At 41.6% G+C, this 15,784-nt stretch overlaps 1 protein-coding gene across 1 annotated transcript; it reads right to left on the minus strand.

Moving 5' to 3' along the window:
• Positions 1 to 14,489: 14,489 nt before the first annotated feature.
• LOC103941445 lies at positions 14,490 to 14,936 on the minus strand. Its single transcript, XM_009351636.1, has one exon. The coding sequence runs from the start codon at positions 14,934 to 14,936 to the stop codon at positions 14,490 to 14,492; it is 447 nt and encodes a 148-aa protein (XP_009349911.1).
• Positions 14,937 to 15,784: the final 848 nt, after the last annotated feature.

Here is a 15,784-nt window from a genome sequence, read left to right on the forward strand (position 1 = left end):
GTCAAGGAAGCATCTTAACTATTTTATGTTGGTCTCATTATTCTAAATACGATTTAGGTTTGATGATGACGGTAACCATGCAAATGCGAAAGGTGTGGGCCGCTAGACCAACTATTTTATGTTGGCACAACCTTTAGTTATGAAATTGTGCGTTGCTAGTCCAACTAGTAATAATTAATAAACCAAGTTAGAATTCAAATGGTTCCCGCCACAACATTCCCTGAAGATCGCAACCAAATCAGTAAACAGGAAGGCTGAGATAAACCTTATCTTTTGTATTATCTGTAAATTATCCTTGGTTTGAAGAGTTTGTTCTTCATCCAAATACTACTTGTAATCTCTATAAAAACATCAAATGGAATATGCTCAAATCATTGAGCACACTTATCTTATATGGTATCATCCTCTCCACTGTCTCACGACATTTTTCCTTCTCAATCCTCATGGCCTCTTCCGCTGCCACTCCTCTCCCTAATGTTTCTGCCTTCTTACCCTTGAAACTTGATCATCACAATTATCCTTTGTGGTGCGCCCAGTTTGTCCCTTTACTTCGAAGTCGAAGCCTCATGCCCTTTGTCGATGGCACGTCACAATGTCCACTGCATTTTTGATTGATGATGATGGTCACCTTACTGATGTCATCAATCCTCTTTTTGAACCCTGGATTCAGCAAGATCAGATGGTGCTTTCGTGGATCACCAGTTCCCTCTTTCCTCTTGTCATGCATGTTGTTGTCAAGTGTGTTAGTGCTGCCGAAGCTTGGACAGCCTTGTAGGAACGGTATGCACCTTCCTCTCATAATCACGTTATTCAACTACGTGGTGAACTCCTCAACCTTCGTCGCGGGGACCTTAGCATTTCTGACTTTCTGGATAAAATTAATAATTTGGCTGACCAATTAGCTTTGTCTGGTGTTCCCATGTTTGATGCTGATTTGATTGCTACCATTCTGAACAACGTTGGCCCTTTGTATGAGAATATTGTGGCATCTATCCAAGCCCGTGAAACTCCCATTTCTTATGCAGCGTTGGCTGCACTGCTCCTCAATGCTGAAAGACGTCATCTCACATTTCCTTTGACTGAAGACACTTCTCTTCCTTCTATGACTGCCATGGTTGCCAACTGTGGACGTGGTGGTGGACGATCTGGTGGTGTCCGCGATGGTGGACGCACTGGTTTTCTTCCTCGCCTTCATGGCAGTGCTGCGGGTCTTCTTAAGGTCGTGTAGGAGTCCTTGGTGTAGGCCCTTCTTCTGCAGACCGTCCTCCTCTCCGGTGCCAAATCTACTACCGCAATGGCCATTCTGCCATCACTTGTTACAATCGCATGAATACCGCCTATGAAAGTCGTGTTCCCAATGCTTGCCTCACGGCTTTAGCTGCTCAGACTCCTCGTAGTGCCTTAACACCCACTGTTCCAACAACTTGGTTGCTCGATTCCGATGCCAATGCCCACATAACCAACAATCCTGGCCAACTCACCAATGCACAGGTGTATACCAGCTCCGATCACGTCAATGGCGTTAATGGTGGTCTAGGTTTGAACATTTCTCACATAGGAACCTCCTACCTACACTTTCCCACTAAATCTTACACTCTTTCTAATACCTTATACTGTCCCAATGCTTCTTAAAATATCTTATCTATCAATCAATTTTCTTCTAACAATGATTGTTTCTTCTTCCTTCACCCACATTTTTTTCGTGTTCAGGATATCTGAACGGGGAAGATCCTTTTATCAGGCCGGAGTAACACTGGACTATATCCATATGCAAGTTTTAATTCCAATAAAAGCCATGGATTCTTTGTGTGCATAGGAGTCAAAGTTGATGATTGTGTCTAGCATTCAAGACTTGGTCATCCATCATCTTTTATTTTAAAGCATTTAGTGTCCACTAGTCAACTGCCTCTTACTAGGCAGTCTTTAACTTTTGTCTGTCATTTATGCCTTCTGGGCAAAAGTAAGAAATTGCCGTTTCCTTTATCTAATTCTATATCACATTTTCCTTTACAACTCATCCATTCCGATGTATAGATATCCCTAACTTTGTCAATTTCACGATTTCATTACTCTGTTATTTTTATTGATGATTATTCTCGATATACTTGGCTATATCCTTTAAAATTAAAATTTGACGTGTTTCCCACTTTTGTCAAATAAAACTGAAATGGAGAACAAATTTCAACGTAAAATTCAAACTTTTCAAACGGATGGAGGAGGTGAATATATTAATAATCTTTTCAAAAATTACTTGGAAACACATGGTATTCATCATCAATATACTTGTCCTCACCATCCTAAACAAAATGGTATGGCAGAACGAAAACATCGTCATTTGGTTGAAACTGGACTTACTCTCCTTGCTTATGCATCCATGACTCAAAATTATTGGGCTGAGGCTTTTCATATAGCTAATTTTCTAATCAATCGCCTGCCAACCAAAGTTCTCAATCTCACTTCTCCATACATGAAATTATTTCAATGGCAACCATCGTATGAATTTCTCAAAGTTTTTGGGTGTCCATGCTTTCCATATTTACGTCCTTACATTTCTAATAAGCTTCAATTTCGTTCCAAGAAATGCATATTTTAGGTTACTCACTTCATCAACTCGGGTTTAGGTGTCTTGATCCATCAATGGGTTGTGTTTTTATGTCAAAACATGTCCTTTTTGATGAACAGTGTTTCCCATTTCAAGAAATGTCCAGTGCTACTCCACCTGCATCTCTCATACCTAATAGTACTTCTACTGTACTTAGTCCTCCTGAATTATTTTTCCCATCCCCATCCTCATCACATCCGACCCCTACCCTACCCCACACCCAACTTTCTCTATCTCCCATCTCTAATACACAACTCCCCACCTCTTCTGACTCACTTTCCTCTCCCAATGTCCTTTTATCTCCATCCTCACCTACACTACCCCAAGCCTTAACCCCTAGTTCATCTACCCTACCCCACACATTAACCCATAGTACATCTACCGTAACCCCTACCTTAACCCTTAGTCCATCTACCCTACCAGCTTTACAATCCCCTATCCTCTCCACCACTTTACCCGTGTCCACTTCACAACCACTCCATACCATGGTCACCCGTGCCAGAGATGGCATCCATAAACCTAACCCTAAGTATGCCCATACCTCCACCACTAACGTTTTGACTGAGCCCACTTGTTACACTTAGGCTCACAAATTTCAGGAATGGAGAACTGCAATGGTTGACGAGTTCAATGCCCTTGAATGTGCTGGCACCAGGTCATTGGTTCTATACCACCCTTCCATGAATGTCTTTCCCAACAAATGGGTTTTCAGAATCAAACGGAAATCGGGCGGTTCAATTGACAAGTTCAAGGCTCGATTGGTTGCAAATGGTTTTCATCAACAACCTGGCCTAGATTATGGGGACATATTCAGTCCCGTTGTTACTCATTCCACCATTCATCTCATCATTGCTCATGCAGTATAGATTGCTTGGCCCATTCGACAACTGGATGTACAAAATGCTTTTCTCCATGGTTCTCTGTCTGATGAGGTCTATATGAAACAACCCACAAGTTTCGTGGATTCTCAATTTCCAACACATGTGTGTAAACTGAAACGCTCTCTCTATGGTCTCAAGTAAGCCCTAAGGGTGTGGTTTCACTGTTTTTCCAATGACTTGGAACATCTTGGGTTTGTAACTTCTCAAATGGATTCCTCTCTTTTTGTTTACTGTCATGGTTCAGTTCGAATCTATTTACTAATTACTCATCATAGGCAATAATATTCAGCGCATTGATACTTTAATACGGGACATGGGTCCTGTTTTCTCCATGAAGGATCTTGGTCATTTACATTATTTTTTAGGCATGGAGGTCCATCGGTCTAGTTATGGCATGCATTTATCTCAGTTTAAGTACATCATGGATCACCTGACATGCATAAACATGCTTGATTGCAAACCAGTTTCCAACCCTGCCGTCAGTGGCAAACACCTTAGTCTTTATGATGGCAAACCACTGTCAGACATTATTGAATTTCGTAGTGTGGTCAGTGCTCTTCAGTATCTCACGTTCATACGTTCTGATATTGCGTTACATATTAATCAAGTTTGCCAATTCATGCACAAACCTACCACTACACACTGGATTGCAGTCAAACGAATTCTTCGTTATTTGAAATCCACCCCTGACCATGGTCTCGTTTATAAACCTGGATCTCTAACTATTTCTGCCTTTACAGATTCAGATTATGTGGGAGATTTGATGATCGTATCTCTACTGGTGGATATTGCATCTTCCTTGATTCTAACCTTGTTTTCTAGAGTTCCAAGAAACAAAGAGGTGTTTCTCGTTCCAGCACGGAGTCTGAATATCGTCAGCTTGCAATTACAGCCGCAACAATTTCATGGTTTCGCAAACTAGTTAATGACCTTCATCTCCGCCTTTCTCCCCAAAAGATCTGGTGTGATAATATTTCTGCCATTTCCATGGCCTCCAATCCAGTCTTCCATGCACGGACCCATCACGTAGAAGTGGACTACCATTACATCCGCGAGAAGGTTACTTGTTGTGAACTTCAGGTGGGCTATGTTGCTACCTAAGATTAGGTTGTAGATTTTTTGATTAAAGGCATGTCTACTTATCGATTTAACTATCTTCTATCCAAGCTTCCTGTTTGCCGGCGACTGCTCAGCTTGCGGGGGTGTGATAAACCAAGTTTGAATTTAACGGTTCCTGCCACAACATTCCTGAAGATCGCAACCAAATCAGTAAACAGGAAGGCTGAGATAAACCTTATCTGTTGCAAGTGTTTTGATTTTAAATAGGTTATTTATCTTTTGTATTATCTGTAAATTATCCTTGGTTTGAAGAGTTTGTTCTTCATCTAAATACTACTTGTAATCTCTATAAAAACATCAAATGGAATACGCTCAAATCATTTAGCACACTTATCTTATAATAGTAAGGGCAGAGATAGAAAATTTACGGCCAGTGGGCTAGCTAAGAAGTATAAAAAAAGTTGATTTTTTAAAAAATGACTATACGTTAATCTTATAAGCAAAGCTCGTCTAATTATTTTATGTTCATCAACCTTTAATATGGCAAATATATACATAAATAAACAAAAACAGGTTAACACACTGCAAAACTTTTTTAAACAGATAAAAATCATGCATAAAATAATTCAAAAACTAAAACATGCAACGAGTTGCTTTTAAAAAGAATTAAAAGCACTATTAGAGTAAGTAATTATTGTCACGATTAACCATAAATGGATAGTATATGAAGTGTAAAAAATATTTTGTTAGGAAATAAATAGTATTTAGTTAATGAAGTAAATAAATAAATAAAAAATACATGGGCTAATAGTGAGATGAATATAAAAATAAATGAAATATAGGGAATAATTGGTTTGTACCCACAAGAGCTATACCTAGACTATAGCCCAGAGTAGCCTTGTACTTGGCTTTTCCCTTGAGTAATAATTCGTGAATTATATATCTCCATATTGGAAGAGTGTATGTACCGTGTGTGTAGTTCTAAATTGGTAAGAAGAAAATAAATAAATAAAGGTTCCAGAGCTAAAACAAGAAGATCAACCATGAATGATGACATTGTGTAATTCGGAGAAAACTAACTGTTCATTTGTACAAGTCTTAATCTTCAAGTTTATAAGTATTTCTTTCCTCATTTATTATAGTTCACATTATTCTTGTACACTTTTGTTGTTATTTTTTTTTTATAATGATTATTGTTGCACTTCTCTGGTGTATATTTCCATATTTTCTGTATATGCTCCAACATACCAACAACTCGTATACTCACTCAACAAAAATTGACCAATGATAATGAGTGATTACATATAGCTTTTCTTATTTTCTTATTGTTTTTGGAAACTTAAAAAAAATTACAAAATAAGATCCTAGAAAAGTTACAGAACCAAACATGAATGATCATATATATTTCCTAAATTATAGAGGAAATGTTGGATGAAAGGGATTCGGAAAGTAGGATACAACATTACAAAAGCATGTAAAATGGACTTGCAAACGACACCTTCTAATGACAAGTTAGTTAATTCCTCTCATAATGCTCATATTGTGGATGCAAATTTCTGCCTTCTTTTCCTTGGACGAAAATGCACCTGCAAAACAATAACACCGAAGATCAAGGCTAAGAGCCTCACGTGCCCATGATGAATGGGAAGGCTTTGGCCGAAGAGTCTCCAATGCCAAAGTTAGAATTTTAGAGAGAAAGTGTTTAGAGAATTTCTAGAAGAGATTTGACTTAGGTTTTTGGAGAAATATAGGGCTATATATAAGGGTGTGACCGGCCCTATTTGGAGAAATAGGGACCAGCCACTTATGGTGGAATTCTTGCTTTAATTGCAAGATATATTATGTCAAATAATATCTTGCAATGAATTTGGTAACTAATCAATTAATTTGGTAATTAATCCCAATTTGAAAAGAATAATTGGGAGTTCCCTTGTGGGTAAGGATTTGATGAGGAGTGATAAGACGGTTTTGAATAAATACCATTTTGATCACCTTTGACCTCGATTGAGCCATTATTGTCCATTGCATGCACGTGGGAATCCCAGTGTGTCTCAAGGGTAATTTTGTCTTTTTCACCCATGAGTCCATGTGTCACCTCCATAATTTTCTTGATTATTTTTGGCTCCACAAATGCCCCCACACCTATTGGGCTGCTTGTAGGAAAGGGTAGCAGGTGTAAAGATCTTCTCTTGTTTTAGGAAACATAGGATTGCTTCCTATTTTGATGTAGATTCCCTCTTTAATTGGAAATTAGATCCTTCTAGGAAAGGGAAATAAATTACTTCTAAAGTCTATTTAAGTTCACCTTAAGCAGATGATTAAATCAACTTCAGAGAGCAATTCATTCTACCTTACAAGAGAAAGAAAGCTAGAGGATATTTGTTCCCCCACCCCTGGCAATCTTCTACACTTGCTTGTGCAAATGACCGTCTTCGTTGCTTTCTTCGTCTTCACACCGCACCAAGGTAAGAAAAAAATTAATTTTTCTTTGTCATTGTAATTTTTTGGGAGCCTTGGAGCTTGAAATTTGGCTCAACGGGGGTCGAGAAGGTGTGAAAAGGTGGCTGGAAAGCCACGACATGGCTTCCGTGGGTGGCTTGCTGTTGTCGGCTCAGTGCTGCGATGGCTGGTTGGGTTAGAAGTGGCTCGGCTTGGGCCGAGCTAATAGGGTGCTGGGCTGGACCTAGCATGGGCCAGGTTGGCGATGGATTGGGCCGAGGTGGCATGGGCCTCATCCTTCTTTTCTTTTCCTTCTTTTTTTTTGCTGGGCTAGGGCCCGTGTTGGTATAGAAGGAAGGGAGGCTCAGGCCTCTTTCCTGGGTTAGATGGTTGGGCTTCGACCTATGTGAAAAGTGAGAAAGGGAGGCGTGGGGGCACTAACCCCCCTCTAATTGAATTATGACGCAAGGCCTGTCGGCCGAGAGAGAAAGACCAGGCCGTGGGATTTAGCATGGTTACTAAGTTCCTGCAATCTGGGCTGTGGCTTAGGTTTTGGGCCATGGAGCCTGATGCACTGATTGCTATCCTTATTATTATTATTTTTTTTATCCAGCCGTCTAACGAATTTTCCTCGTGTCTTCATAGAATTTCTTTGAGCATGTCTTTTTTAGGCCACAAGAGTGATGATACTGTACCGTCGTTGTATCATTAAGGCGGGTCTTTAAGTAAGGTGGGTTATTTCAAGGCTGTTCACTTCAAAATTAGTTATGCTGCAATCTTGCCATAGGCTTTTCGATCATTTGAGCAAAGTAGATCATGACTGGGCCAAGGAGACTTTGGAGATAAGTGGAAAATGAGAGTCTGATTCTTCCCTTGAGTTGCATGTTGCGACGATTTTCATCACCGGTAAGTAGACTGCTTAGCCTCTAGGCTGTGTTATACTTTTGTTGAGCTGCTTTCTGATTTACTGATTGTCCTCATCTACTAATGTAGATTTGAAATTTGGCTTAACTCCCAAGACTTCTCCAGATATGAAGAATGTTCATGTTGCACTAGGTATCCCTTTAGAGTACCTTGAGTTGTGTTGGCTACGTAGCCCTCTTCACCGGGAGAAAGGTGGGCTGCCCCCAAGAGAGGAGATAAAGAGAATCAAGGTAGAGGCATTCGCTCGTCCGATAGCCGTCGTGGTGCCTGTTGCAAATGAAGGTGGAAAAAAAGGTCTTCCCTACTTGCTTTAGAGATGCCGACTGAGAAAGATGAGGTTGTCTGTTGCTGATAAGCTTGTGGTTGACTTGACTTCTTCCAAGGGGAAGTAAGATAAGGCAGCTAGATTTGAGCCAATGACGCTTCTTGTGCCAAAGGTGGCTAGTACGATTGTTGATAAACATTCGTCGGGGGCTAAGTCTGGTTCACCTTTGGAGAGACTTGCCACTATGAAAAGTAATAAGGTAGATTATGCTGCTAGAGTGGTGCTAAAACCTACTCCCCTCGTTTCTAAGAAGGCTGTTAAGATTTGTGCACTTTTGAAGCCAGATCTGCTCAAAGACATGGACACGTGTGCCAAGGTTGTTGATGACATTAAAAGGCTTGTTTGCCCAAGTTTCTTTGGGAAACATGTAACCGAATATAGGAGGACTGGTCTGCTTGCTATGATGCAGAAAACAGGGATTGTAGTAGCCGAGTTTATGTTCCTTGACTAAGAGGATACCAAGGCTGCCAATGAGGTGGTAAAGACTGTGGCAACCAAAGCTTATTCCTCGGCCGAAAAGATCAAAAGGTTGGAATCTAAGTTAGTCGCTTTGAAAGGGTTTAATATCTCTGCCTCCACTTCTCTGCAGCTTAAGACCGTTCACCAATAGATCGTTGATTTGAAGACTACGCTTAACATGATCCAAGTTAAATGTGAAAGTGCAAAGAAGGAGATTGGTTGTTACATACCTCAAATTAAAGATCTTGAGCGTGCCATCTCTAAGTTTCGTTCAGCTGCTTATGCAAATGATGAATAGTTGATTGCCACTTATAATCAAGTGATCCACTTCAAGAAGGTCGTTGATAGGCTTAAACCCCAAGTGTTGGAACTCCAAGGTTATCAGTTGAAGAGTGAAAAGGCTAGGCTTGAGGCTTCGCTTGTTCAGAGTCAAGCCGATTTCTACAAGCTGGGTTATGTTGATCATCTCTTTGGTAGACCGTTTGACTTTGAGTTTACTGGGAAAGACTTCGAGACCTTCTCTATTTCTTCGGAAAACTTGCTTGTCTTTACTTTTGAGGCTTCCATTGGTGAAGTAGTCGGAGAGGTTGGTGCCCAGGCTGGAGCAACTATGGGTGAAGCATCGGATGATGCCGTTGCTGAGTGCGTCGCGGTTACTAAATGTGTGGTGACTAAGTAGTCGTGGGATGTCCAAGCTGCTAAATAGTAGTCTTCTAGGTAGCCTTCAAGATTTTATTTGTTTTCCTTGTTGTTTTTTACTTTGCTTGAACTCCTTCGACCTTTGCTAGTTGTTTACCAATTTTGCTAGAAAATTTAATTAACTTGCTTCCTTCATTTTTCTTTATCTTTGCTTCTTTTGTTCATGCCCAACTTTTGACCTTTAGGCAAGTAGCAGGCGTGCTACTTTTCTATAAGCAAATAGGCCCGCGTAGCCTATGCAGCCATGGGTGTTGGTGTAGAACTTTTGCAAAGTTGTTACCCATAGGGATGGCAGCCGAACGCCTTACTTTTAGAAGCAGACGAGTTTGTGTGACCATTTGGCTTTCTTTAATCCTTTGAGCTGTGTGGCCTACATCACAATGTACTAAAGATTTTTGGGTTATGAAATTCGCTAACCTTTCATATAAAAAATACGCAGTTGTATGGAATTTGGTAAGCAAAGGTCTAGGAGAACTCCTTGCTTTTTATGTAACAAATTTCGTGGGTTGTGTAACAAGTATCACAACACTCTAGGAATTAGTGTAAATCTTAAACGATCATTTCACACTTTGGCAGAGGTGAAGCTTATCGCCTACATAGCATGTCGGTAGTGGATAAAGCTTTGTATATGCACGTTAACTTGTTTAACTTTTCACAAAAATGTGTGGCTGTATAAGTTTAGCGTGACTTATTGCTCAAATGGCAAACCATAGGTAGTCTTCTCGAAGCTGTAGGCTACTTTAGTGCACTCGGTAGCAACTTTAGGGTTCCAAGGTAGTCGTCTATATGGCGTACTGCATAATGTGCCTTATCCATCTCTGAGGCCTAGTTCTCTACAGATTAAGCCAAGAGACCCAAAATCCTTCAGTTAGCTAAGCCTAAAAAAGACCATTATGGCTACTTCTAGGAATCCTGGTGCAAGCCATCGTGCACTTAGTTACACTAGGGCAGCCCGACTCATCCACATCTGGATATTCGGAGTGTAAGTTTATCCTCCCGTATTGGAGACCAAACCCATGTGGGTGTTGGGGAATTGGTTTACCCTCTCATATTGGAGAGCATGGTTGGTCCCCAAGGGGGTGCAATTCGTGAGATAAGTCCCTAAGAAGGGCGTGGTCTTCTTTTGAAGTGCATAAGTGATCAGTTGTTGTAAGCATGTAGCCGAGCCAAGTTGTAAATTACTTCTGAATTCTTCATTGAAAAACGAACGAAAACTTACCTGTAAAGTAGGAACTACATAACAACTGGATAATCCTCGGCTTTGCGAGGTGGTGCCCGTCTAGTAGCTTAAGTCTTCTGGTTTTGATGTAGTGGGAGGTCACGCATGGTACTTCCTCAGATTGTAGTTGTTCCACTACTTTTCAATCTCTTTGTCGTTCATGGTGGCTAAGGTTTAACTATCTTTGCCGCCTACTATGCTAATTGTGTACGGACCTTCGCAGATGAAATCCATCTTTTTGGAGCCTTTTCTGGGGGCAGTGATGGAGGCTTTTCTTAGGAATAGATCTTCGGGCCGGAATTGTTGGATCTTGGCCCTTTTGTTATTGCTGGAGATAAGCTGTTGCTAGTAGGCTGTGATGTGGGTGATGACCTTCTCGTGTTCTTTCTCTGCTAGATCTAGATTTGTGGCCATCTTATTTTCATTCTGCTCAATGCTTGGCAGTAGAGTGTTGATACTTGGCACAATGACATTGGGATGAATAAATTCTTCTGAACCAAATGCCAAAGAGAAAAGAGTCTCACCGGTTGCTCGTCGTTTGGTTGTGCGATACGCCCATAAACATCCAGGGAGTTCGTCTGGCTATTTTCCCTTCTTTTCGGAGAGGGATTTCTTGAGGCAGTTGAGAATTGTCTTGTTTGATGCTTTGGCCTGCCTGTTGCCTTAGGGATACCTCAGAGTGGACATGTGCTGCTTGATGCCATATTTCTGGAAGAACTTCGCCAAATCTTTGCCTACGAATTGCGGGCCGTTGTCCATGACGATGGATTGAGAGATGCCAAATCGACAAATGATGTTCCTCTATATGAAGTGCTCTATGTCTGCCTATATTATGGTTGTCATGGGCTTTGCTTCCACCTAATTGGTGAGGTAGTCGGTCGCCATGATCATTATGCCTCTGCCTCTAGTAGTGGACAACATTGGCCCCACCAAGTCGATTGCCCACTGCATGAACGGCCAATGACTCGTCTGTGGGTGTAATTCGTTGGCAGGTAATGCTAGTACAAGCTTATAGTGTTGGCAATTGTCACATTTTTGTACTAATTCCTTAGCATCTTGAGTCATAATAGGCCAGTAGTAGCCTGCTTTAAGAGTCTTTTATGCTAAAGATTGGCCTTCGAAGTGATTTCCACAGACATGTTTGTGGATTGAACTTAGAACCTTTAGGTCATCAGGAGGTGCTAGGCGGAGATGTGGTCTAGTGTAGGATCTTCGGACAAAAATGTCGTTCCACATGTAGTAGTATGCTGCCTTTGTTTGGAGCTTTCTAGACTACAATTTTTCTATGAGGAGCGTGCCATTGACCAGGTAGTTTATAATGGAATCTTGCCAATTTGGAGTTATACTAACTTATGACATCTTGGTTGCTGGCTCCGCCTCTATATTTGGCTTGTCTAGATATTCCACCAGAATAGAGCGTTTAAGTTGGTGGTCGACGGTCGAACCTAGGCCGGCTATCACGTCCGCGTAGACATTTTCTACTAGCGAAACTTGAGTGAAGGTGTAAGTCTGAAAGGCCTTAAGTTGCTTTCGTACCTTTTCTAGGTATTACGCCATCTTCGGATGTTTTGTCGTGTACTCCCCAGTAGTTTGGCTGGTGATTAGCTAGGAATCAGAATGGATCGCAAGCTTTTTTATCGCCAAGTCTTTTGCCATTTGGAGGCCTGGTTGTAGGGCTTTGTACTCTACTTCGTTGTTGGATGACTTAAAGCTTAGTGTGATTGCTTGCTCGAGCATCGAACCATCTGGTGTGACGAGGACCACGCCTACTCCCGAGCCCTTATAGTTGGATGTGTTGTCAACATGTAAATGCTAAAAGTCTCCAGAAGGTGGAGTAGGTGTGTCTAGGGTGTGTTCGGCTGCCTTCGGGGTGTCGTTGGGCTGCTCTGTTGTGTCGCTTAGGCTAAGCGTGAATTCTACTATAAAGTCCACCAAGGCTTGGGCCTTTATTTCCATGCGAGGTCGGAGAACTAAGCCGTATTGGCCAAGTTCCAACGCCCATTTCATTACTCATTAAGAAGCGTCCGGACTATGTAAGATTGATCATAGAGGATACTGAGTCATGACAATGACTGTATGAGCTGAAAATATAGTCTGAGCTTCCGAGCCGCAACAACTAGAGCCAAAATTAATTTCTCGATCTTCGGATATCTAGTTTCCGCATCGAGAAAAGCTCTAGAAGTGTAGAATACAGGTAGTTAGACCCCCAACTTTTCTCATATGAGGGCAAAGGTCACAGCTACTTGCGAGACTACCAAGTAAATATATAAGTCATTCGCTACTTCCGGCTTGGATAGTAAGGGAGATGATGTGAGATACTTCTTCAGGTCTTGGAAAGCTCTTTCACACTCATCATCCCATTTATCTCATTGTGCCTTCTTGATAGCCTTGAAAAAAGGCTTGCACCGATCAGTAGATCACGAGAGAAAGCGGAGCACGGCTACTCGTCTGGTGAAGCTTTGTATCTCCTTTAAGGAAGTTGGAGATTTCATCTCTAGGATTGCTCGGATCTACTTGGGATGTGCTTCAATTCCTCATTGGGTTACTAGGTACCCTAAGAATCTGCCTGAAGATACTCCAAATATGCACTTGACAGGATTGAGCTTCATCTTGTACTTTCTAAGGATGTCGAAAGTTTTCGCCAAGTTGCCAACGTGTTCTAATCATTGCTTGCCCTTCACCATAATGTCATCAACATAGACCTCCATGGTTACTCCAAATTGTTTCTTGAACATCATGTTTACCAGTCGTTGGTAAGTGACTCTCACGTTCTTGAGGCCAAAAGGCATGACCTTGTAGTAATAGATGCTTCACTCGATCATGAACCCGGTTTTCTCCTTGTCGGGCTCATGCATGGCTATTTGGTTATAGTTAAAGTATGCATCTAAGAAATTGAGCAGCTGGTTCCCAGAAGTTAAATCTACTAGTAGATCAATTCGGGGAACTAGATAAGGATCTTTTGGGCATGCCTTGTTAAGGTTGGTGTAGTCTACGTAAACACTTCATTTACCCTTCTCTTTCTTCATTACTAGCGCAATGTGGCAAGCAATGCTAAGTGTGCTCTCTCTTCTATGAATCCGGCCTCCAATAGCTTGTCGATTTCCACTTCGATGATCACTACTCGTTCGGGTACGAAGTATCTTCATTTTTGGATTACCGGTTTGGCAGTGGAATCGACGTGCAGCTTGTGGCAAGCTATCTTGGGGTTGATGCCAAGCATGTCAGAAGGTGACCATGCGAAGACGTCATAATTTTTCTTAAGGAAAACAGTGAGTTCCTCATTTTCCTTTGGGCTCAGACGTGGGCCGATTCTAGCAGTCTTCTCTGGCTACTCAGGACCAAGAATGATGTGTTCGGCGTCCTCTTCAGGTTTCTACCCCGTCTAATTTGCTGGCACGTTGATTTAGACACCATCTTCTTGATCCGTATGCTGTGATTGCCATTTGGACCTCGGTAGCCTCTACAGGGTTAAAGGTCTTTTTTTTGACTCCTTGAACTTGTTTCTCCAGATTTGTAGCATGTTCCTAGCTTCTTTTGACTTCAAATTTGTCGATCCACCTTGCTCCATATGCAAGTTATCCATTCCAAGCCCAAAACTGCTCTAAATAGCTCCAAATTGCACTTTCTTGCCAACTTTTTCATTTAAACCTACAAACACACAAAAATAGCTTAAATCATTATAATCAATAGAAACTAACTTACTAAATGCAAAGAAACAAGCTAACAAAGTCGCATAAATATGCTCCTATCAAGTACTTGCATAGTGCATAGTCCAGATGTGACTTGGTTAGACTTGATTTCTCCTACTATTCCTCCTGGGATGCAGAATCAAATTTTTTAATACTTGATGGAGGTTACGAAGTCCAGCTTTATCTGCCAAGGTCACCCTAGAATCTCGTTGTAGTCAGACGGGTCGCTTGCTATTGTGAACGTTTTCTTTGAGACAATTGGCGGTGTTCTCACATCAAGTGTGATGTTGTCGATGGCAGTCGAGGTGTGTCCGTTGAATCCGGTGAGTACCTCTGCTCGGTGTATAATTGTGTTTTCCAGGCCCATCTTTTGAATTACTGAGAGCTGAAGTAGGTTGACCGCACATCCATTGTCAACCATCATCCTGTTGACTATGGCATGGGCTAGTTGGACAGATGCTATTAGTGCGTCATCATATGGGAAATCAACACCTTCAGCATCCTGCTCGGTGAAGCTAACGATAGGTCCAGGTTGGGTGTTGACTGCCTGGACTTGTGAGACTAGTAAAGCTTCCTCGATCATTCCTCTTCTTAGAGTTGTTGGTGGCCCCCAAGTGCTCGGATTCTGTGAAGATGCCATTAATCTAAATCATCTTAGCGGGTAGCTTTTCGTCGGTGTTTGCATTCCTTTTAGGTTGCGTAGCTAGCTTGTCCAAGTATCTGTCGACCTTGCCCTCTTTCACAAGCTTCTCTAGGTAGTTCTTCCAAGTGTAGCAATCGTCAGTTGTGTGACCGAGACCTAAGTGGAATACGCAGTACTTAGTATAGTCCAACTTAGAAGTATCTCCTTTTGATTGTCTCAGCAACTTAAACCATGTTTTGCTCTTGATATCGTGAAGGATTTGGTGGATCGGGATCGAGAACTTAGAGTAGTTCTTGGGCGTCAGGCCACCTTTAGTCAAGGATCGGTCCCTACACTTGGCCCCCTGCCTGTTTTATTATTGTATTGTTTCCCGTCCTCTTTCTTTTGAGCTACTACCTATTCTTTTGGAGGCTGCTCGGGTGCCTTGTCTGCTCACCGGGACTCATTCCAAAGTGCATGCTTCTCGGCCAAAGCGAAACAATTTGCCATAGTTAGATCTTCTTTCATAATCAATTCTCCGAACAGCGGGTGTTTTGCTGGGAATCCTTTTTGGGAAGCTGCACTTGCTATCGAGTTGTCGCATCCGACTATTTTTGGCTTCTCTGGTTTGAACCTTTTCACATAGTCGCGAAGCGATTCCTTAATGTCATTCTTGACGTTGAACAAATGGTCGGACTTTTTCTTGATCGAGCAGTAGGTTGAATATTCTTTAGTGAAAACCAAAGAATGTTCATCGAAACTTCGGATGAACAGTGGCGGTAGGGTGTAGAACCAATCTTGCAGTTCACCTTGTAGAGTAGTGGCGAATATCTTGCACATAAGAGTGTCGTTGTTCCGATAAAGGA

The sequence above is a fragment of a genome, unplaced genomic scaffold (genome assembly GCF_019419815.1).
Source record: "Pyrus x bretschneideri cultivar Hongxiangsu unplaced genomic scaffold, Pyrus_bretschneideri_v1 Contig15, whole genome shotgun sequence".
Lineage (NCBI taxonomy): Eukaryota > Viridiplantae > Streptophyta > Magnoliopsida > Rosales > Rosaceae > Pyrus > Pyrus x bretschneideri.

Bases quoted from the DNA above. Each gene is read 5' to 3' on its own strand.
- LOC103941445 (XM_009351636.1), bottom strand. From the start codon at position 14,936: ATGGCATCTTCACAGAATCCGAGCACTTGGGGGCCACCAACAACTCTA.